The 23,808-nt window shown below is 44.1% G+C and overlaps 2 protein-coding genes across 3 annotated transcripts in view; one reads left to right on the plus strand and one right to left on the minus strand.

The window, feature by feature from the left end:
• The window catches only part of srp14 (signal recognition particle 14), an 82,133-nt gene that overhangs the window by 6,117 nt on the left and 52,208 nt on the right, over positions 1-23,808 (plus strand). The window contains exon 5 of one of the 2 annotated variants that reach the window (XM_078563110.1): positions 2,042-3,165. The exons of the other annotated variant lie outside the window; for it this stretch is intronic. Coding sequence (XP_078419236.1) covers positions 2,042-2,131 — 90 coding nt within the window. The 3' untranslated portion in view covers positions 2,132-3,165. Of the gene's footprint in view, positions 1-2,041; positions 3,166-23,808 lie in introns of those variants that run through there. 2 annotated transcript variants of the gene reach the window in all.
• Positions 7,501-23,808, minus strand: part of LOC144693318 (pleckstrin homology domain-containing family G member 3-like) — a 201,215-nt gene continuing 184,907 nt past the window's right edge. Inside the window, exons 18-20 of the mRNA XM_078563111.1 lie at positions 21,593-21,709; positions 12,664-14,464; positions 7,501-10,815 (exon numbers count right to left, since the gene is read on the minus strand). Coding sequence (XP_078419237.1) covers positions 9,665-10,815; positions 12,664-14,464; positions 21,593-21,709 — 3,069 coding nt within the window. The 3' untranslated portion in view covers positions 7,501-9,664. The remainder of the gene's footprint in view (positions 10,816-12,663; positions 14,465-21,592; positions 21,710-23,808) is intronic.

Genomic DNA, 23,808 nt, shown 5'->3' on the forward strand with positions numbered 1-23,808 from the left:
TCGAGTCCGTATGACCTTTCCCAGTGAAGGTGGGAGATTTGACAGGAGAGCATTGGAAAAGCTGAGCCTGAAGCAAAGTAAAGTATCTGTGAACATATCTACTCCTCTGTGCTTTAGTTTTTTTTAAAAAAAACTTATCTAATGTTGAGTTTGGGTCAAAGTTTAAAATTTGTTCTTGGAATCTGGGCGGTCTATCAATTCCATTCTAACCAGCTATCATTGGTCTCATTCAAGATGTAGGAATTTTGAATGTAGTCAGTGCAGGAGTTCCTCAGGGTAATGTCCTAGGCCCAACCATTTTCAGCTGCTTCATCAATGATCTTCCTTCCATCTTAAGGTCAGAAGTGGGGATGTTCGCTGATGATTGCACAATGTGCAGCACCATTTGCGACTCCTCGGATACTGAAGCAGTCCATGTCCAAATGCAGCAAGACCTGGACAATATTCAGGCTTGAGTTGATAAGTGGCAAGTAACATTCGTGCCACACAAGTGCCAGGCGATTAGGACAGTCAACACTAGTGCTGTGAAGTACAGCCAACCTGCCTGGTTATGGGGTATGCACTTGCCAAGTCTGCCACAGGGTTGAGTTGCTTCCTATTGCCCATTTCCAGTGGGTCACTTTGCAGTGAATATTTGGGGGTGATTTTGTCACTTTGAATTCCAGTGTGAGCCTAGGCTCTGGGTGGTGTTGTAAGACTCCACTTATAACACCATGTTGTATGTTGCTTAATCTAGCTAAGGAATAATTGCTGAGATGTTGGTGTTCAAACAATAACTGGTTTATTATGTATAACTAAGCTATGTACAGCTACTCATAACTAGGTGCCACACTGTTGAAGAATGAACATTCTCCCTCTTAACTCTTAGTCATGCGTTCTCTTGCATCAGCATTATAGGAGCTGCTATTTATACAGTCCCACACATTAACCCTTACAATCCCTCATACTACAGGTGGCACTTTAGTCTGAGTCAGAATGTCATGGGTTCAAGCCCCACTTGAAACTTCAGCACGTAATCCACACTGACACTTCTAGTGCAGTAATCAGATGTTAAACTGAAGCCCTATCTGCCCCCTTAGTTGAATGTAAAAGATCTCTCAGCACTATTTAAATGGAGAGTTCTCCCTGGTGCCCTGGCCAATATTTATCCCACAACCAACACCATTAAAACACATGACTCATTCATATAATTTGTTTCTGGGAGCTTTCTGTGCACAATCTGCTGCATTCCCTACAACAGTGATTTTCATTTTCATTTCTGGGATGTGGGCATCGCTGGCTAGCCCATCCCTAATTGTCCTTGAGAAGGTGGTGGTGAACTGCCACCTTGAACTGCTGCAGCCCATGTGGTGTAGGTACACCCACAGTGCAGGCTTTTTTTAGTGGTCTGATACTGCCATTTCAGAGGGCGGTTTAGAGTCGACCTCATTGCTGTGGGTCTGGAGTCACATGTAGGCCGGACCAGGTAAGGACAGCAGATTTCCTTCCCTAAAGGATATCAGTGAACCAGATGGGTTTTTCAGAAAATTGACAGTGGTCATCATTGCACTTTTAATTCCAGATTTTTATTGAATTCAGATTTCATCGTGTGCCGTGTGGGATTCGAACCCAGGTCTCCAGGGGCATTATCCTGGGTCACTGGATTACTAGTCCAGCGACAATACCACGACGCCTTCCCCACTACACTTCAAAAGCACTTCATTGGCTGTAAAGCAATTTGGGACTGTGTTAAAGATGTTATTTAAATGCTAATCTTCTGTTCAATACTATTAATATCGCACAGGAACAGATCCATAAAGAACTCCATACACTACTCATTTCAAAATCAGACCAGATCTGTCGGGGGTGACTTTTGGGGAACGGCTGAGGGAAGTTGGTGTCAAGCCAAATGCACTTTGATTTATTATTTTCTTCCTTCCCCGATGAATTTGATTTTTTTTAAGCTAGAAGGATTAGGAGCTGTCTTTTTGCTTTTATGTTGATATTGTCCAGCGTAACTTGTTTAAAAGCTTCAGTTTCTTTCACTGCTCTGGATTTTCAGGCATATTCAAATCTGCTACGGGCACACATGGATGGCTTGAAGAAGAAAGACAAAAAGAGCAAGAGCAAGAAGACCAAGGCCACGCAGTGACTGTGCTGTTGGCATGGCGATTGGTGGGGGGTGGTGGCTAGCTTCCTGCTCCTGAGGCAGTGGAGGAGTTGTTGTCTTTTCCTGTAACTGTTATCAGATCCTTGTGAGCTGCAATCGACTTCAGCTTCTCGCCAGTTTTTTTTATAAGCTTAAATCACACGGCGATGTGGAGGATTTGGGCATGGGGTGTGTGGAGGAGGAACTTGTTTCAGTGGGGAACTTAATGGAAACGCACTAAGTCCAGAGGTGTGACCGATGGCTATACCCCCCAAAGCAAAGTTTTTTTTCAGCAGCTATTCATGGTTGTGAAGACATTTATTATGAAGTATTGCAGGAGATGACGGGGGAAAAAAAAATCAGAGCTCCATTTGCTCTACTTTTCGTAGGATTTTGCCTATGTTAGTACATCATGGGGAAAGTGACCTCTCTCTCTCTGGACAAAAGTTTTGTTCAATTCTTGATCCTTTCAAAACGTTGTGCCTGAGAGTACCTGTGATCTCCGTAGATTTCAGGTGATAATTTGACCTGGTTACAATTGATAATTTTGTGCCTGAGCCCCCAGCACCCCCCACACACCCTGAGGCTCTTTACAATCCTGGATGCTACAACAGAAGCCGAGATGTACTCTAATGCTCACTAACCAGATCGAACCCTTTGTGGAATGGATTGCAGAGGGTGACACTGCCCTTAACTTCAAGACAAGACCCTTGTCTTCCCCTGCCCTGCCCCTCACAAAAAAAAACACGTATTCCATCTAACACGTTAGCAGAAATCAGCCAGAGGGAAACATAGGCTTCTGGTCAAATATACAAAAGGGGCAACAAGCTTTTATCTCTTACCGATTAGAGTTTGGACCTCCCGTGATGGTTTAATCCCTTTTAGTCAGCGTGTGTGTGGATGAGTTTTGAGTGAAAAATCACTACATTGGGACTGCAAGCAGTTTTCACAATGGAGAACAGTTTTGTTTTCAGACAAGGTTATATATTGAATGGTGCAGAGCTGTATATTAACTACAATAAATTACATGAAAAGGCTTTCTGAACTGTTTTATTACACAAAGGTTATTTGTATTTTTTTTATATATGGTGACTTCATGCTGTTAAGATCTTGCAGGTATCAACTGCGACTCTGGGTCGTAATTTTGACATTGAGCAAGTAAGTTATGGATTTAAAACCAATGTTGCAGAGTTAATCCAGCTGGTATTCCATTGTGGGAATGAGGGAGAGTTGCACTGTCAGATGTGCTTTTTGGACAAGATGTTAAACCATCTACCCAATAAGTGAACATAAAAGATACCCTGGCATTGTTTGAAGAAGAGGGGAGGGGAGGGGTAATTTCTGGCAGGTGCCAACCAACAATGCAAAGACATTTTCTGGTCATTATCTCAGCATTGTATGTGGGTCCTTTGTGAAAATTGGTTACCTTGTTTCCTATATTAAAATGACTAAGTACTTAGTCTGCGAAGTGCTTTGGGATGGTCTAAGGTTGTGTGTCAATGTGAGTGTTTCCCTTCCCATTAAACAATCATGAAGCAGAAAATTGGGTGGGTTCAATAATGGAAAATTGAACCGCTACTCTCTTACACCTGGGTGACATTTCAAAATGTGCTGCCCTCCTTTAACAGATCCTATTTCTGAATTCAAAACAAAGTGGAAAATATGCATTTGAGAAGTACTTCCAGCATCTTAGTTTGAGGACCGCATGCTCAAGCAGTCATTCTCAGGACAAGATTACATCTGGGATTAGAAAGTAGGAAGTAAAGGTACAATAATATATCCTGTGTACTGATGAATACTGGTAAGTAAGGTGACTCTACAGCCATCCTGTACACTTAAGGATATATGCAGTTTGCATAATCAGGCCAGCAGTAGTCTGGGAGAATGCTTTAAACACAACATTGCATCCACACAGTTATTGTGCTTACCATCACCTGAGAGTGCACAGATTGGTAGAGTACATTCTTTTGGTGCCAGCTGCCTCTAAAAGTGATTAAAAGCAGGAATGTGGAAGAGGTCAGAAAGTAACGCTAGCTGCGGCTCGGTAGAATTACTGTCATCCAAGTCAGAAGGTGTTTTTGAGACCCAAGTCAGAGTTGTGTGCACAATCCAGGCTGTCACTCAAGTGCAGTACTGGGAAGTGTTACGCTGTTGGAAGTGCCATCTTTTACATGTTAAACCACCTGACCTCAAGTACAAGAAAAAAATCCTGTGACAAGAATAGTTCCAGGGATGAGAAACTGCAGTTATGAAGATGGATTGGAGAGGCTGGGACTGTTCTCCTTGGAGAGGAGAAGGCTAAGAGGAGATTTGATAGAGGTGTTCAAAATCATAAGAGGGCTGGATAGAATAAATAAGGAGAAACTGTTCCTGCTGATAAAATAATCGAGAACGAGAGGGCACAAATTTAAAATGATTTACAAAAGAAGTAAATGTGATGTGAGAAAAAACTATTTCTCTCAGCAAGTGGTTCAAGTCTGGAATGCACTGCCTGGAAGCATGGTGGAGGCAGGTTCAATTGAGGCATTCAAGAGGGCATTAGATGATTATTTGAATGGAAACAATGTGCAAGGGTACGGGGAAAAGGCAGGAGAATGACACTGAGTTATAGTGCTCATTTAGAGAGCCAGTGCAGACACGATGGGCCTAATGGCATCCTTCTGTGCCATAATGATTCAGAGAGGGGTAGCGAGGTTTAGGGAGGGAACTTGAGAACTGAGGGCCTAGAGACAGCTGAAGGCATAGCTGACAATACTGGAGCGCGAATGCAGAGACCTTAGACAGCTATAGGGCAGGTGAATGTTACAGAAATAGGGGAGAGGCTACAGAGGGATTTGAAAATAGAGGCGTTGCCAGACTGGGAGCTAATGCAGCCAAGCGAGCACATGGGTGATGGCTGAATGGAACTTGGTGCGAATAAGGATGTGGGGAGCAGAGTTTTGGGTGAGATCCAGTTTATGAATGGTGCAGGGTGAGACAGAGCAAGGATATTGTTGCAATAGTTGAGGCTTGTGCATGAACACAAATCCTCCAGTATCACATAAGGAGATTTCCATTCTCCACCTTTGCTCTACACTTCCACTTACCTCAGCATTAGTGAAAGGTATTTTGGTGTATCCTGTCCAAGTTGTGCAGTGTCACCATCAAAATCCTTAGGCAGTTACTAATTTGTCTCATGGTCACTAAATGTCTCTACACTGCTTCATAAATACTATGGTACTGACCATAAACCCATGTTCTGTTTGAAAACAATATCAGTGGTCACAAGACTTTTGTTGATGCAAATTAGCCTTTCACCTGTGTTCAATGTGTTCCATCACTTATCCCAAAAATATTTATGAAATAAATAGAATTGTGTTTCTCTAAGCGATGTTTAGAATTGTTTGAGAATGAGCAACAAGGCAGTAATTCAACCATATATGCCCCATCTCCAGTACTTGGCTGAATTACTAACTTGCAACTCATTCCCAGTTATCTGTTATCCCCTACAGGGTTCCCAACATTGGTTGGGTGTATCCCTGGAGCTTTCATCACATCACTCTGACCTGATGAGCTGAATGGCCTCCTGTGCCGCAATGACTCATTGATGACCACCCGCCTCCCACATTCCTGCCACTAGTCACCCATAAGTTCCACAGCCTCCCCACACCAATTGGAAACTGAACACCTATCATTACCAAATTTAATAATTCTCCCCATGTCTAATTTTTTTATGTCTAAGAAGAAAAGTGTTGAGATGTTATTTAACAGCTTTTTAAATGCCCATATGGTTTCCACCAGCACCCACCGCCCCCGCCCCCGCCAACACCAATCTGGTTTGCTTGCAGCTGTGTCCTGGAGATTGATATTTAATTGCTGGAGACTTCAGGGCAATCCTGGAGGATTGGCAAACCTAATCTTATGACAATGAATTTGTGAAACATGCTGCAGACATCTAGTACCAGGAACTCTGTGCTACAATTGCCCTTATATTTCTGTTCAATCTTGGCAACCCAAGATGGGCAGCCACTTTGCTCTGGAAATGGCCAGCTCCCGATTAAAGGCAGGTCCCAAGATATTCAAACTGACCACCACTTCTTGTTTGACGTTAACATGACTTTCCTGGCTGTAAGTGTGTGAGATAACACAGCTGATACAAAAAGGAAAGTGAGTCTGGACCACAATGTGCCTTCCTCCCCTCCAGCCTGGCTAAAGAGGTTTCAAAACCCACTTTGTCTCCCTTTTCCTCTCCTGTGAACACTGATTTCTGTTAAGTATCATTTGTCCTCCTATATCCCGTTCATGTATCCATTCCTCATTAGTGAGCCCATGCAGTGAATATCTGAACATGGGAGATGTCACAGCCATGATAATGCTGTCCTCATCCATTGTTCACACACACACACTTTTCCATGTTGCTGTAACTGGCATCAGGAGTGACAATCCAGCCTGATTATTTCTCTTTCCCCCACTCCAGTGGCCTGAAGGACAATTGTAGCATCTATACTGCCTCCCAACTGAGATTGGTTTACTCAGCACAGATTGAAACAAGCCCTTCTGCTCAATTGCCCAATGTCTGTATGAAGTGAATAATAGGGGTCGCTGCAGGAATCAATTTTTGCTCCATCAATGAGTATCTTGCTTCCATAGTGGTGTCAGCTTGGCACTGTTTGCAGCCACTGAGCCAGAAGGTCATGTGTTCAAGTCCCACTCCAGAGACTGGAACAAAGTCTAGGCTGAGGCTCCAGTGCAGTACTGAGGGAGTGCTGCAGTGTCGGAGGTGCTGTCTTTTAAATGAGCTGTTAAATCCCATCTGCCCATCAGGTGGGTGCAGAAATTCCCACAGCACTATTCCAAAGATGATCAGGGGAGATTTTCCTGGTGTCCAACCCAATATTTATTCCTCGACCGACACCACTAAGTAAACTGACTGCAACCACGATCTCATTGCTGTTTGTGAGCTATTGCTGTGTGCAAATTGGTTACGGCGTTCCCAAAATTACAACAGTGACTACACTTGAAAAAGTACTTTGCTGGCTGTAAATCACTTTGAGACATCCTTAGAACTTTCTTATAATGAAAACGTTCAGTTCAGGGAATGGTATAAGCTATATCTGACAAGGAGGATGAGAAAAGACCTTGATACTCAACCCCTATCCAGTTGGTCGCACAAGTCACACAGTTGACCCACCTCTTCACCTCCCTTTGTTCCAGGAGAGACACGAAACCCAAGCCTTTCAAATCATGGCCGGGGCGGGGGGGGAGTCGTAGGGTTCAACTCCCCACCTTCCGAGGTAGTGGATTTCCCTCCACGATGGGACTTCAGAAGGTAACTAGTTTACCAACAAAACTATACCCGCGCCACTTCAAATTCAACGAATGCAACCAATTAATTTGCAGTCATAGTTTTTTTACTTATGTACAAGTAACAGTTCAAAGTGGTCATTAAAATTTAAATACATATTGATAAAGATATCTATAAAAACACAGAATATTTTAATAGATATTGTGACCATTATGGAGACATCACAGGCAGTGTGCAAATGTTTTCAGTTTTGTCACGAGTTAAGTGGTTATGGCAAGACATCCAGTGAACACTCAGGCTTCAACACAACAGTCTTTTTGAGAGGTCGCTGCACAGGAGAGTCGAGTGACAACCAAATATATGAATCTAGAGCACACATTCTACAGGACAATGCATGCCAGATGGAGGCATGCACAGAGTATTGGCAGTGAGACTGAAGCTGGTAGTCCCACACAGGCTACACATGGTGACACTATGGTGCTAACCAACCTCTGACATTCAACTGAGACACTCAACATGTGACGATCTGGTCATGATTGTAGCAGATTTTCAACCTGATTGAAAAACCTTGGTGCTTCTGAACCTTTGAAAGTGTCAGCCGTGGCTCAGTGCACAGCACTCTTGCCTCCTAAGTCATCAGTTCAAGTCCCACTCCAGAGACTGGAATGCAAGACTTAAGCTGCCACTCCCAATGCTGCACTGAGGGAGTGCCACACTGTCAGAGGTTCCAACCTTCAGTTGAAATGTTAAACTGAAGCCCCGCCTGCCCTTTGTGGCCACAGAAGATCTAATAGCATTATTTGAAGAAGAGAGGTGAGCTCTCCCTGGTGTTCTGGCTAATATCTATCAACCAACATCAAGATTACCTGATCATTATCACATTGTTGAATGTGGGATCTCCCTGTGCATAAATTGGTTGCTCCGTTTCCCATTATGAGCGACTGCAATTCTAAAAAGAAACCTAGTTGGTTGGAACATCCTGAGGTCATCAAGGGTGCGATACAAATGCAAGTTCTTTTCCTTTTCTCCCCCAACTTTGATAAGTTGTCTGGATCAACATTTCTTAATAATCAACCCCCACCATCTACTGCAGCTATCTCTCCTTTTCCTCAAGGTCAGATCTGGAACATGGGAAAGAGCTGGCTCAAATTTATACATTAACCTGGTGAGTGCTGACTATTTGACAGTCGGGCAATCACAATGGGGCCTAACCCTGTGTTCAGTATATAACCTGCCTTCACCGTCCAATCTGGGTCATTGGATTAGTAAACGGGGGCAGGAACCCGAGGCTAGTTTGCACCCTCCACGGTTTGGGGCACATTGAAACCAATTGTAACATCCACATGTACTGCCTCAGTGGAGATCAGTTAATCCAACACAGAATGAGGCATTGAACGCAGACATTTCGCACAGGGTGTTAACCCATGGAGCTACTCTAGCAGTTCCCGAGGCACCGAAAACTACAAAACAACTTGCATTTATGTAGCACCTTTAACATGTAAAACTTCCCAAGGTTTTTCACAGCATGAGCTACATAAACAGATATTAGGTCAGGAGACCAAAAGCTTGGTCAAAGAGGTAGGTTTTACGGGTGTCTTAAAGGAAGAGGAAGAGAGAGAGAGAGGCAGACAAGCTCAGGGAGGGAATTGCAGAGATTAGAGCCTCGGCAGCTGAAGGCATGGCCGCCAATGGTGGGACTATTAAAATTGGAGATGCTCAAGAGGCCAGAAGTTAAGAAATATAGAGATCTCAGAGGCTTATAGGTTGGAAGAGGTTACAGAGGTAGGGAAGGATGAGGCCATGGACCTCATGAAACAATAATTCATGCAAACAAAGATATTGGGAGACATGGCAAAGCCCTTTCTGGAAGGAAGGAAGCTGATAAGTGTGAAGTCGGAGGGTCCCACATCAATGGAGGCCAGGCAAATTTGAATACGTGGCCACCTATAGTGTGGACTGGAATTGCTGGGACAACGACCATGCAATTTAAAGAGAGCATTTAAATTAACATGAGTGTGCACAAAACAAAGATCTGTTCAATTATAAATTTATTGAGGATTGATAAATAAACAGGCTAAGCATCACAACACCATTTACTAGTTTCAGTTTCTAGACATTTCAGTAAAGGTCTGGTTAATATTCTAGGCCTTTTGTCCAAAAGAATACCACATCTTGAACAATATTTTACACCCATTTGACCAGGAACAGTGGTTTGATATATCAGGCATCTGAGAACGAAGTCAGCTTAAGCTTTACCTGGCCGAACTCAAGCTTTGAAACTTGTCTCTCAGGTTCTTCACCAGGCCTTGTTGGCCCAGGTCTGTCCTCCTGCTGAGCTGGCTCATCTCCTTCCTTGGTTCTGACTGCCATTTGGTTGAGGAGACCTCCTTCTCAGCTCCCTTGGAACTGTGGAGCTTGGCCATTGGGTTGGCAGTGCCTGGCCTCCAGCTCTTGCCCTCACTCTCTTGCCTCATCTTATACTCCTCTGACTCTTGATAGGCCCTGCACCTTTCTACGACGGCCCTAATGGAGATCTTCTCGTGCGATGTCGGAGACTTGATTTGGATGTAGCCCACACCACCACTGCTGCTGTCTTTGGCGGTCTGATCGTTCCTATGACTGCTCAAACCATCCCTGTCACATGGCAAGTTCTCCACGATGATGACTTTCTGATCGTCTTGCAGGGTGAGCTCTGAAGAAACGCACTGGGTGCTTTCAGCATCTTTAGTAAAGTGGCAGTGCTTGCAATCTGAACAGGAACTTAGTTCAGCGCATCTACAGTCCGATGAAGCAGTCCTCGAGCACGACACATGGTTTCTGAAGGAACTCTCAGGGGCTGCCTGTCCAAGATAGTGGATGGAAGAGTCAGAATGCAACTGTTTCCTTGCCCCAGCTCCAGAAGCCGCATTAGACAACTGAACCTTTGCGCTGGATGGTTTAAATCTGTCCTCTTGTTCCGGAGAACTGAAATGGGACATTCTACCTTCCATCATTCCATTTGGCATGGACATGCTCTTGGCAACTCGGCCCAGTTTTGAGTGGGCGCCTTCTGTCAGCCTCAAGAGGTTTTCTCCGGCTGCCCTCTGTGTCAAATTTTTCGCAAACTGACCATCCACCGAGGCATACTTGGAGCGGAGCTCCCGAACGTCAGGCCATAGGAAGGTTTCCGTTTCAGTAGGACTCAGGGGGCTCCTGGAATGGGACCTCACTGGAGACGCTAAATTTGGGCTGACGACAGAACGTCTAGGGGAAGGGATCCTAGGGGAAGGTGGAAGGACTGCTTGCAAATCCTTGCTTGGAGATGGAGTGCTGGGTTCCTCCATCAATGGTGCCAACAGCATCTGTTCTTGAATAATGACATGCTCATAGGAAGGCAAAGACAGTGTCATCTTTGGCTTATCAGCTGGAGGTTAAAGAGAAACAAATAATTAAAAAAAGGAACAATTCTTGGTCACTAACAACTGCATATACAGAGATTTTAAAAATTCCAACCTTCTAAGTTCAACTGCTTGGAGAAGGCACAGAGGAGATTTACTGGAATGGTACCTACAAGGAGGGATTTCAAATATGTGGAGAGACTCGAGAAGCTGGGATTGTTCTCCTTAGCACAGCGAAGGTTTAGGGGAGATTTAATAGAGGTGTTCAACATTTTGAAAGGTCAATTAAGAAGAAGCTGTTTCTACAGGAAGGAGGGTTGATAACCGGAAGACAGGTTTAAGATACTTGGGAAAAGAAACAGAAGGGGAGTTGAGGAGGGTAGGAAGTATCTGGTCATGATCTGGTCAGGTTGGACTGATGAACCGGTTGGTGTTTTCCTGTCTTTTCTTTTTATTCATTCATGTGATGTGGGCTTCACTGGTTGGGCCAGCATTTTGTTGCCCTTGAGAAGGTGGTGATGAGCTGCCTGTCTGGCACGTTTGTATATGGACAAAATTATTCCATTACGAATGACTCACCTTGGCAGCTTGGTAAGGTTATGGCATGTACTTGTATGGAGTGAGCTTAAGCTGAATGTCATCACAACAACCAGCAGACATCCCTAACCTATTGCCAAAATTGTGACCTTTGTCAAGTTATACTTGGAGCACAAAACTTGTATCTTTATTTAGTAATGGAACAATACTCTTGATATATCAAAACCCAAAGGCAATTTGGTGAAGTAGACCACTGCACCTTATTTATGGAGCTCAGGACTCGCCTTCCAATTATTTCATGGGGTGACACTGCTCCTCCCCCTCTTCCTGATCATGAGTTACTCTAACCATATACAATGAGACTAAATTCCTCCTGATGGGGCAATAACAATTTGTATTTGTAAAGCGCCTGTAGTTTAGTAAAATAGCTCAAGGCTCTTCATCAAACTAAATGTTGACACAGCCACATAAGGAGATATTAAGACAGATAGCCAAAAACTTGGTCAGAGAGGTAGGTTTTAAGGTGTGCCTCAAAGGAGGAGAGAGGGAGGTAGTGGGGGGTGGTTTAGGGAGGGAGCTTAGTGCCTAGGCAGCTGAAGGCTTGGCCGCAAGAATTGGTGGAACGCAGAGATCTCAGAGGTCATTGCATATTCACCTGATGGATGAACATAAGCTCCCAAACTGTGAACATTTAAGTTGGGTAACACTTGCTGTGAAGGAAAACTCATTAGAACAAGTGTATTTATTTTGATTATTCCAGTGGTCTCCTGGCCATCCTGCTACCTCGCATCCTCCGTAAACTTGAACTCAGCCAAAACTCTGCTGCCAAAAGCCTAAATGGCCCTAGTCTCATTCATCCTGTGCTCATTAGCTCCTAGTTCAGCAACACCTTAATTTTAAAATTCTCATCCTTGCATTCAAATCCCTTCATGGGCTCACTCCTCATCTTTATACACTTCCGGCCCTACCACTCTCTGAGAATCTCTGTGCTCCTCCAACTCTTGCCTCTTGTCCTCCTCCAATTTACATCATTCTAGCATTGGCAGCCGTGTCTGGAATTCCATACCCAAACATATCCACTTCAAGACCTCTCATTCGACCTCAAAATCCACTTCACTGACCAAGCTTTTGGTGACCAGGTCTAATTGCTCCTTATGCGGCTCAGTGTCAAATTTTGTCTGAAAGCATCTTGGGATGTTTTACATTAAAGGCACTGTGTAAATGCAAGTTGTTGTTTATTAATAGAGATCCTATTGTAGTTGTTGAGCTGTTAGTAAAACAAGCAAATATGAAGTGTTCATAGACAATAGCAATGAAAATAATTAAAGTGTACTCACCATCAACAACTATTTCCTTCTTGTCTTCTTGAAAATTTGGCAACTTGGCCATTTCCTTTCCCCTTTCCTCTTCATCGTTCATCAACCCCTCCTCTAAGTGCTGCCCTCTCTTTCGAACCACTGGTTTGCTGTTCTTAATTCGCTGACTGTATATCCTTGCCAGTTGGTAGACCTTGGTCTTCACCTTCTCTGTCACCTCTCTCAGCAACTCTTCGCTCTGAGCCCTCGATCCTGCCTGGGCTATATGTGGTCTTGTGCTTTGAGCTAGATGGCCGTGCCTCTTCCGAGGTAGGTTGGAACTGGTGCCTGGTGGCGCAGTTTTATTCTCTGCTTCTGAGCACCTGGGCAGTTGGACGCGCAAAGGTCTTTGAGACAATGGAGCAGATTTGTGAGCAGGCAACAATTCTTCAGCATGCCCACTATCGTCGCTTTCTGATATATTATTTGGCCTTACTTGCAGTCCACTTTCATGAGCGAACTTCGCTGGAGAGGAAAGGGGTGATTCTTCCGTTATGGCACTTAGATCACTGTCTTCCACAATAACCAATGGCTCGTTGAAATCCAGCCCAAAAATGATTCTGCCATTGCTGAGTTCTTTTATTTGGCACTGTTCCGTGTTCTCAACTTCCCTTTTCTTCAGCATCTCTGAGTTAGGCCTTGGTGCTGTCTCGTGTTTCTGCTTTGCCCTTTTTGGAGGCTCTGCTGCAGTGTCGGACATGCTTTCCATCTCCTGCCAGATTTTAATCATGTCCACAGAAGGTCGGAATTCATCCTCCGCAATAGGGTCCTGGGAAACGGGGCTGGTGTCCCTTGAAAAGTCCAAAGGCGGGCTTTCCTCCACAAGATTATTAGACACTGGCTGTTGAGGCTCTGAAATCTGACCTGATCCTGAAGAAGAGCGAGAACTTGTTTGGGTGATGGCATCTGGAAGATCAAGTAAAGTGCAAGTTGGTGGCCCAGTACCATGGGCAACAGTGGCACTGGAAGCAGCAAACCGTCTTCTCAATGTGACCTCTCTCAAATCCTCTTCCTTCTTTTGACTATTTAATTTGGAGATGGAGTTCCTGACCAAGCCTGCTGGGATGTAAGACAGGCTTTCTCGCCTTCTGATGCTGAAGTTGGCGTCTTCGTGCTCTGCATTATCGTAGTAACTCTTAATCTTCTCAATGAGCAGGCGATCCCGCCTGGACAGCGTGGAGTCCCGTCTCCTCGGAATATTCCGATCCGTCTCTGATGACGTGTCCTCCAGGCCACTGAAGTCAGGCTCATCAAAGTGCTTCTCCAGGCTATTATTGACTTGAGAAACACTCACTTTGCAGTTAGCGTTCGTGTCAAACGTGCCACTGTTCCGCAGCACTTTGTCGCCATTCTCGAGGCTACTTTGTCTGCTCGTTGCCTTTGGTGTTGGACAGCCGTACGACCTGCCGTCATCTGCTGCCAAACTATTGCGCCTTGATCTGCTATTCATGAAGTGACCTGCAATGAGGCTGGCCTGCCCGAGCACCGATGGTGGAAGAATGCTCGGTGAATCTCGATCTTGCTCTTCTTCATCTGTTGACTCTTCGCTGCTGAAGTGTTTCGGTTCCTCATCCGCTTCGTTGAACGAGCCTGTGGCAGACTCCACGGCCCCCCGCTCGGGATCACTCACTTCAACATCAACGTCCTCCGAGGCTTCATCAGGCTCTTTGGCTTCCTCTGGGCTGTGTGCAGTCTCGGAGTCGGACTGGATCTCCTCAAGGGCAGACTGGCAGGCTTCAGTGACCAGCTGTTGAACTGATATCGGTTCCACATCAGGAGCATGCTGAGGATTACAAGAATATGGAGATGGTGATCAGGGCAACAAAAGTATATATAAATAACAGGGGACACTTGGCCCCTCTGAAGATAGTGAATAATACTGGCAGGTACAGGTAAATTCACTCTTGTTCGCTATGCAGTGCTCAAAGGGAAGTGTGGCTTGGAGATGGGGCTACAAGACCAGCGTTGCTCCTCCTATCCCACATTCCCTTTGTGCAGTGGATGAGCCCATTCACGTTTGTCTTCAGGAGTCTGCAGAGGCCTACACAACGAATAAAGATCAGAAATCCAATGAGCACAACCTGCCATGGCCAGATAAATACACATCAGTCTGGGGCTAAGGTTTAGTCTCAATGAGCACCTAATGGCTCATTTACCTTTCTGACAGGTAAATTTATGACACAGATTGGGTCATTAGGCTATATACATAGGACTTGGCCAATGAACTCCTGCCTTTAGCATTGACTGAGCCATGTATACCAGCCTAGAAATGGCAGATTAATTGAAGTTGTCTAGGTTGATGAATGATGGATGAAAGACCAGATTATGGGACTTTCATTTCATTATTAGGTGAAATGAATGGATTTTTTCAGGCTGTTTATGATCTAAGCCCCAACTTTTAAGCTGTCCGCATCATCCTTGCTGCTTTTCCATTTCATCTGGTCTCCTGAAAGTGTGGGCTCTTGTATTGGGAAGAGAGAGCCAGGTGTACAGGATGTGGTGAAGTGAGGTGGAATGAGACACATGCGAGGAAGGCTAGAATGCAAGTAGCAAGCGGAGGGATAGAATGGGACATGACAGAGTAGAAGTCCAATGGGATGCATGAAAAGAGGCAGAACAGGAGCAAGTGGTTCAGGCAGAAGTGGTACATTGGAAGGTGTGAGAGAGGGCGAATAGAATGTGCAAAGAGGGAGAGAAAATGGGACCAGTGTCAAGAGAAGTGGAATGGGATACATTAGAGTAGAAGGGCAATGTGAACTGTTAGAGCAGAGATAGATTGGGACCAGTGAGAGGGGAAGGTGAAATGGGACCTTCAAGGCGAGGGAGAATGGGATCAGTGGGAAGAGAGCAATGTTCGCTCCAAGATGGTGCACGTGCAGCAGTCTAGAGTGTACCACGCATGAAAATAATCAGGCCTTGCACAACTTTGTGAAAGTTCTGTGACTTTTCAAATACAATCTTCTCATGGAGAAGAAAGTGGCGCTCAGAGGAGTTTTCAGACCACCCACGACAAAGACAATTTAGAGGAACACTGATCATCAACCAGAGGGCACAGATTTAAGATAATTTGCAAAAGCACCTGCAATGAGCCGAGGGGAATTTTTCTTATGCGGCAAGTTGTAATGATCTGGAATGCACTGCCTGAAGGGGCAGTGGAAACAGATTCAAAAGGGAATTGGATAAATACTTGAAGGGGAAAAAAATTACAGGGCTATGGTGAAAGAGCAGAGAAGTGGAGCTAATTGGATCACTCTTTCAAGAAGTGGAGCTAATTGGATCACTCTTTCAAGGAGTGGCACAGGCAGGATAGGCCAAGTGGCCTCATTCTACACCGTATCATACTATAGCTCTCTGATTCCATCTCAGAGTGTTGCTCGGTTGAAGGAGATTAGAGAGACACTGCGCGAACCTAAAACTTGTTCCAAAGCTTGGAGTTTCTCTGAAAGTAGAAGCATCTCCTGCCATTTAACCTATCCAGGACCAAGTGTAACCTCTTTATTATTTTAATTACCTCAATCATATTACCTTCAAATGGAATGAAATGCCACAACTCTCTTAAGTTTGTCCTAATTAACTAGGCCTCATTAATGTAGGCCTTAATTGAGTGACTTTCCTCCAAACCTTTCCCAGGGTTTCAATATACCTTATTATGTGAGGGAACCAAAATGGGTCATAGCTTCTAGATGCAACATGAACAAGGACTCAGACATAGAAGTTATTATACTTCTTGTTTTACATTCAATTGTCCTGGCAGCACATTCTCACGACCCTACTTAACTCAGTTCCTACAGCAAGAGACTCAATTTCAGGATCGCGCTTTTGGGCCACTTGTTGGGCACTTATATGCCTCAGCTATTTATAATCTTTATTAATTACTTAGATGAAGAGTCAGAGAGTAATGCAACTATGTTTGCTGACGATAGGAAGCTAGGTGGACATGTAAGCTGTGAGGGGGATACAGGGAGAATGCAAAGAGATATAGACAAGATGGCAGCTAGAGTATATTGTGGAGAAGTGTGAAGTTATTCATTTTGGTTGTATGAATTGAAAAGCAGAATTTTTAAAAAAGGCGTGAAGCTTGTAAATGTTGATGTTCAGAGGGACTGGGTATACTCTTACAAGGAACACAAAAAGTTAGCATGCAGGTAAGGCAAGCAAATAGGAAAGCAAATGGCATGTGGGCCTTTATTGCAAGGGGATTGGAGTACAAGATTAAAGAAGTTTTGCTACAATTGTACAGGGATTTGGCAAGACCACACCTGGAATATTGCGTGCAATTTTGGTCTCAATATCTAAGGAAGGATATACTTGCATTGGAGACAGTTCAGCGAAGGTTCACTAATTTGGTCCCCAGGATGACAGGGTTGTCCTACGATGAGCGGCTGAGTAAATTGTGTCTATATTCTCCGGAGTTTAGAAGAATAAGAGGTGATCTCATTGAAGCATACAAGATTCTGAAGGAGTTTGACAGGATTGATACTGAGATATTGTTTCCCCTGGCTGGGGAATCTAGAATAGGGGGCGTAGTTTCAGGATAAGGGGCCAATCATTTAGGACTGAGATGAGAAGAAATTTCTTCACTCAAAGGGCTGTGAATCTTTGGCTTGCTCTACCCCAGAGGGTTGTGAAGGTGCCTTCATTGAATATATTTAAGGTTGAGTTAGGCAGATTTTTGGTCGCTCAGAGAATTAAGGGATATGGGAACTGGGCGGAAAAGTGGACTTGAAGCCTCAGATCAGCCATCATCATACTGAATAGCTGATCAGGCTTGACCAGCCATATGGTCTTCTCCTGCTCCTATCTTTTATGTTCTTATGTACCCTCCTTCGCATTAAACCATTAACATTCGTAACGGACTTTCAAGGAATCATATCTGTGCTGTAAACCTCAGGTCGTCTCTTAAGCAAGCGTCTCAGCATGGTGTATAGCTGCGTCGAAATTCCCTAATCCAAGTGCATCATACTGCATTTGTCTACCTTAAAATATATCTGCGAGATGCCCATCCATTTCCCTCTCTGTACCTATATCCACATTCGATGCATATCAGGGTTACAGTTGTCAAGCATCACATTTCTGCCTATCCAGCTTATTTGGAAGTATTGGACTCATAATCCAAAGCCCTGAACTAACAATCCAGAAAACATGAGTTCAAGTCCTGCCACAGAAGTTTGGGAATTTAAATGCAATTAAAAAACACATGGAATCTTTTTCAGAAGTTGATATCAATAAAAGTGACCATGAGGCTGTTGGATTGTTGCAAACACCCAAATTGTTCACTGGTGTCCCCTTAGAAAAGTGAACCTGCTATCATTGCCCGGACTGGCTGGTATATGACTCCTGTCCTATAACCAACATGGTTGACTCTTAACTGCCCACTGAGGTGACCTAGCAAGCCCCTCAGTTCTCTGGAGCTAATTCAAGAGGAAGATCTACCACCACCTTCTTGAGGCAATGAAGGTTGGACAACAAATGCCAGCTTTGCAGGTGATGCCTACAAACTGTGAATGAACGATAAAACAAGGCCCAATTTTATCACAGAGCCATTTACTTGAGTGAAGGAAAGGAGCATCCATCAATACAACTCTCTCATTCTTAAACCTTTTCGTTCTCAGTGTGAACAGTGATAACCATGGTGTTGGGGTATTGCCAATCTCCTGTTTCTATGTACCCATGTTTGCTGACAGTACTAAATTAGGTGGCAGAGTTAATAGTGTGTGGAAGGGAACAAAAAGTTCTAAAGGGACATTGATGGATTAAGTGAGTGGGGAAAAACGTGGCAGCTGGAGTTCAATGTGAGCAAGTGAGAGCTTCGGACCTAAGAAAGGTAGGTCAGGGTATTTTGTGAATTATGAGCAGCAGTGAACTGTGGAGGACTAGAACAATTTAGGGGCTGTGTACAGCAGTCACTAATAGCTAGTTGACAGGTACAAAAACATAATTGAAAAGGATAATGGATGTTGCCTTTAATCAAGGATGATGGATACAAAGGGGTGCATGTTATATTACAGCTGCATAAAGCTCTGGTTAGACCCTGTCATTCAGTTCTGGGCACCGCAATTTAGTAAGGCTATAACGGCCTTGGAGAGGCAGCAGCACAGATTCACCAGAAGGATACTGGGGCTAAAAGGATTAAAATGTGAAGATTGCATTGACTAGGCTTGTATTGCCTGGAGTACTGCAGATTAAGGAGTGGACTAATTGAGGTGTTTAAGATGATTAAAGGATTTTATAGGTTAGATAGAAACAAACTAAGTCCTCTGGCAGGAGAGTCCAGTACAAGGCAGCAGAACATTAATGTTAGATCTAGGCCATTCAGGGCTGATGTCAGGAAGTGCCCCGTCGCATGGCCTAATGGATAAGGCATCTCCCTTCGGTGTATCAGGAGATTCACACAAAGAAAGGGCAGTGGAAATCTGAAACTCCCTCCCCCAAAAAACTATTGAGGCTAGGGGGTCAATTGAAAATTTTAGAACTGAGATTGATAAATTTGAGTTAGGCAAGGCTATTAAGGGTTACAGAACCGAGTTGTATAGATGGAGTTACGAGGCAGATCCGCCATGAACCTGCTGGACCTTGCAACAGGCTCAAGGGGCTGAATGGCCTACACCTGTTCTTATGTGGTAATGTCAGCAGATGGTTGCCAAGTTCATATAGGTCTTATCTTTTTAACACTGGGGATCGTTGAATTAGCTAGTGTTCCTGATCAGTATCCACTGACCGCCCCCCACTCACCCCTGTTAAGCATATAAATGAATATCAAGCAATGGCCAGGGTGGAAGCTGGCTGAGAGCTCCCCTTCTGATTCTCTCTCTCTAGGCTCAATTAAGAAATGGCTGTTTGAGGGAGGATCTGCTGCAGGCAACTGTTAATCATAACACTTGGTAGCACTCTCGCCTCTGAGTCAGAAGTTTGTGGGTTCGGGTCTACTCCAGAAACTTGAGCATAAGCGTCTCCAGCTCGAGGTCAGGATTTTCTGATCTTGAGGGGCAGTTGGATGCACTACGAAGCATCAGGGAGGATGAGAGTTTCCTGGATCATGTGTTCCAGGAGGTGGCCTTCCCTCAGACAGCAGGGGGCCAGGACAGTAAGTGGCTGGCCATCCGGAAGAGGCAGGAAATGCAGGAGTCTTCAGGGTGTACACCACTCTTAAACAAATAGTCAATATCAATGCTGGGAGGAGTGACAATATCCTGAAAGAGGGCAGCACAGACCATGGCACTAGTGGGCAAGGGACTGCAGAGGAGGGAACAGCAAAGAGTAGAAATGCAGTTGTTATAGGAGATTCCATAGTCAGGTGGATAGGCAGGCATTTCTGTAATGTCATTGTGACTCCAGCATGATCTATTGCCTTCCCAGTGCCAGGGTAAAGGACATCACAAAGCGGGTGCAGAATATTCTGTGAGGGGAAGGGAGTGAACTAGAAGATGTGATACACGTTGCTACCAACGACATAGAGAGGGCAGATATTGAGGTCCTACGGTCAGGTTTTCAAGAGCTAGGGTGAAGTTGAAAAGTAGGACCTTGAAGGTAGTAATCTCTGCATTACTCCCAGTGCCATGTGCTGGCCAGAGTAGAAACAGGAAGATAAGGAGGATAAATGTGTGGTTTGAAGCAAGGTTCAGATTCTTTGGGTGCTGGGACCAGTTCTGGGTCAGGAGGCACCTATTCAAATGGGGCAGGTTGTATCTCAATAAGACTGGGACCAATGTCCTTGCGGGGAGATTCACTAGTGTAGTTGGGGAGGTTTTAAACTACATTGGCAGGGGGATGGGCACCAGCATATAGAGGAATAAATTGCAGAAAGTGAGTGTGTTGGACAGTATTAAAGGAAGTAACTCCATATTAGAAAGTGGTGGGCCAAGGAGGACTACAGGAAATACAAAGACAATTATGAAGGATGCATGTAAAGACACAAGTGTGAATAAGACTGGTGAGCTACAAAGACAAACAGCCATGTGGGAATATAATGTAATGTCAATAACGGAAACAGGGATTAAAATGATGAAAACTGGACGCTTAATATACAAGGGTATAAAATATTCAGAATGTGAAGTTGAGGTTACAATCAGATCAGCCATCATCTTATTGAATGGCGGATCAAGCTCATGGGGCTGAGTGGCCTACTCCTGCTGCTAGTTCCTATGTTCATATGCTAGTTCCTATGTTCATATGCAAATGACACAAATCCAGGCTGACTCTCCCAGTGCAGTAGTGAGGAAGTGCTGCATTTTGGATGAGGTATTAAACCATCAGCCCTCTCAGCTAGATATAAAAGATCCCATGGCACCACTCAAAGAAGGGTGTCCTGGCTGATGTTTATCCACACTCAACATCACGAAAACAGGTTATCTGCCCATTAGCATATTACTATTTTTGGGATCATGCTGTGCACAAATTGACTGTCACGTTTTCTACATTACAACAGTGACTACACTTTAAAGGTACTTAATCGACTGTGAAGCCCTGAAGTCATGAAAGTTGCGATCTAAAAGGAAAAGAGAGGTTTCCTTTTATAAGTTGGTCAGCTCTCCCCCTCATTTACACATCCTCCTCTCCAGAGAGCGTCACTTCATGAACAATGCCCAGGGGCATCAGGGACCTTGCAGTCGCTTGGCCAGCTGGTTGCTTTTGAAGACCCAGCCGCTTCAGTATTGGCTAGCTATTTGATCCTTGGAGTAGCATCACTTGTGAATGATAGACCACTGGAGCCTTGTCTTTACACAGCTACAAGCTTTTATTTATAGAGTCACACATTGAAAATCATGTACTTCCATGCAACAATCCCTACATATTATATATATGAGCTCAAAGGTTAGTCCCCAATTAATATCCAACTGATATACAATTATCACAAGTTCTTCCTTTTTAAGCAGTGGAGTTGGTGGTTTTTGCTCCAGTTTAATGTACTTACCTCTTCGGAGGCACTGGTGTCAATGTCCCAGCTCCTGCGCTTCTCTGCATTTCCAGAGGGCTGGCTGTTTTGCCGCTTGCATCCTTTGACTTCCTGTAGCTCGACAGGATCTTCAGTCTAGTGGAGCAAGACACTGTATGAGATGAGCAAGAGACTTTTATCTGAGTAATGATTCAAGGCAGTTGCTCTTCACTTCCTTCCACCCACCTCCAAACCCTCTCAGAAACCCAAACACTGGGTGAGCAGCCTCTCTAGTGAGTCTTAGCTCTGGGTCCCTTCCTATCACGTTGGTTGTGTCCCCGACTCATGCTGATGAGCAAAACCCAATAATTAGATTGTCCTGTTAAAAGCAGGTTAGAGGTTAACAGCTCTGGGTTAGCACCTTCAAACATGCAAAGGCTGATTGAACAAGATTCTAGCAGGATTACAAATGACTTGACTGGAGTAGGGGGTTGCATCATCTAGAAGTTAAATGTCTTTATAGATAATGCTTAGATCACATAATCTGCTGGACTAGATTCAATCGTCTGAGAGGGAGTTGGGGAGGATTTTTTCCCCCTAATTGGCCCTGGAGTCTTTTGCTGACCATCAAATTTGTATGTCCGCTCATCATAGTGTGAGCTGGCAACAGGGTGAGTAAAGGCTTAGAGCAACCAGGGTTTAGTGAGGGCAGGAATTTTGTACAGTGGGGAAGGAGGCGCTAAATAAACTAGCCAATAGTTCGTATGTACTAATGTAACCTTTAATAATAAAGCAAACTAAAGAAACCTAAGCAACTAAACCCAATATGACAAGCTTTATAATCCAAGGATAAAGGAAAATGTCAGTACAAAAACGAAAGGTGAGGAATTAGCAAGCTAAACGAGGTGGAAGGAGAAATACGAACTTTAGCACAAGAATGGGATACACTGAGGTAGAGATTACAAAGGCACAGAATAAGGACATTCCAAATGGGAGATCATTAGAATAGTTCAAGAGGGGAGGATAGCAGACTGAATTATGGGGACAGTGGCAGGGTGGAAACTTCACCGGACCAGTAATGCAGGAGTCTGGACTAGTGCTTTGTAGACATAAGTTCAAATCTCACCATGGCAGTTGGGGAATTTATATTCAATTAATTAATCAATCTGGAATAAAATACTAGTCTCATTAATAATGATCATACTATGTTATTGTAAAACCCATCTGTTTCACTAATGTCCTTTATAAGGTTGATAAGAATGTAAAAAAAAGCTGATGGAATTTTAGGTTTTACTCACAAAAAATACACAACATAAAAGCTAAGAGGAACCTACATTAAACATAATAAGATCTCAGTTAAAGTATTGGGCTCCACACTATAGGAGAGATAGGTGCGCTGCAGTGGTAATGTCACTGGACAGGTAATCTACACACCCAGACCAACGCTTGGGAGACATGGGTTCAAATCCCACCACAAATTTAAATTCAATTAATAAACCTGGAATATGCAGCTCGTCTCAGTAATGGTGACCAGGACAACTATCATTGATTGTTGTAAAAACTCAACTGGTTCACTAACGGAAAGGAAATGTGCCATCCTTACCTGGTCTGGCCTACATATGACTCCAGACTCATTGCAATGTGGTTGACTCTTAACTGCCCTCTGAAATGGCCTAGCAAGCTGCTCAGTTCAAGGGCAATTAGGGCTGGACAACAAATGGCTGGCCTTGCCAGTGACAAACCCATGAAAAAATAAAGATAAAAAATGAGTCTTTAGAGAGAGCACAATGCAGATTAACTAGAATTCTGCCTGGTATGAGGAATTACAAATATGAAGAGACTTAAAAAATTGAGGTTTTTTTCCATAAGGGCACCGCAGGTTACTGGATATACAATAGAAGAATTTAAAGTATGAAAGGATGGAACACGGTGGACAGACTGTTTTCAGTAATTGAGGAATCAAGAATAAGAGAACATAGTTACATGATTAAGAGAAGGGTACGATAAACTTTTTCATGCAAAGAGTTGTGAGGCGGTGGAATTCTCTTCCAGGGTTGGCAATTGAGGCAGAAACTATGTCGATAATCAAGATTTGATTAGGTAGATGGATGAAAGCATATGGGAACAGGGTGGGTAAACATGATTAGGACAATTAACATGGAGAAGAGTCTACTATCTGAGTCTGGGCTGGCCTTGAGCCAGGTAAAAGAATTGTTTTCTAATTCACTCAGCTATTCTGCCCTTACCAGACACTG

This window comes from Cetorhinus maximus, chromosome 18, assembly GCF_964194155.1.
Source record: "Cetorhinus maximus chromosome 18, sCetMax3.hap1.1, whole genome shotgun sequence".
In the NCBI taxonomy this organism is placed as follows: Eukaryota; Metazoa; Chordata; class Chondrichthyes; order Lamniformes; family Cetorhinidae; genus Cetorhinus; species Cetorhinus maximus.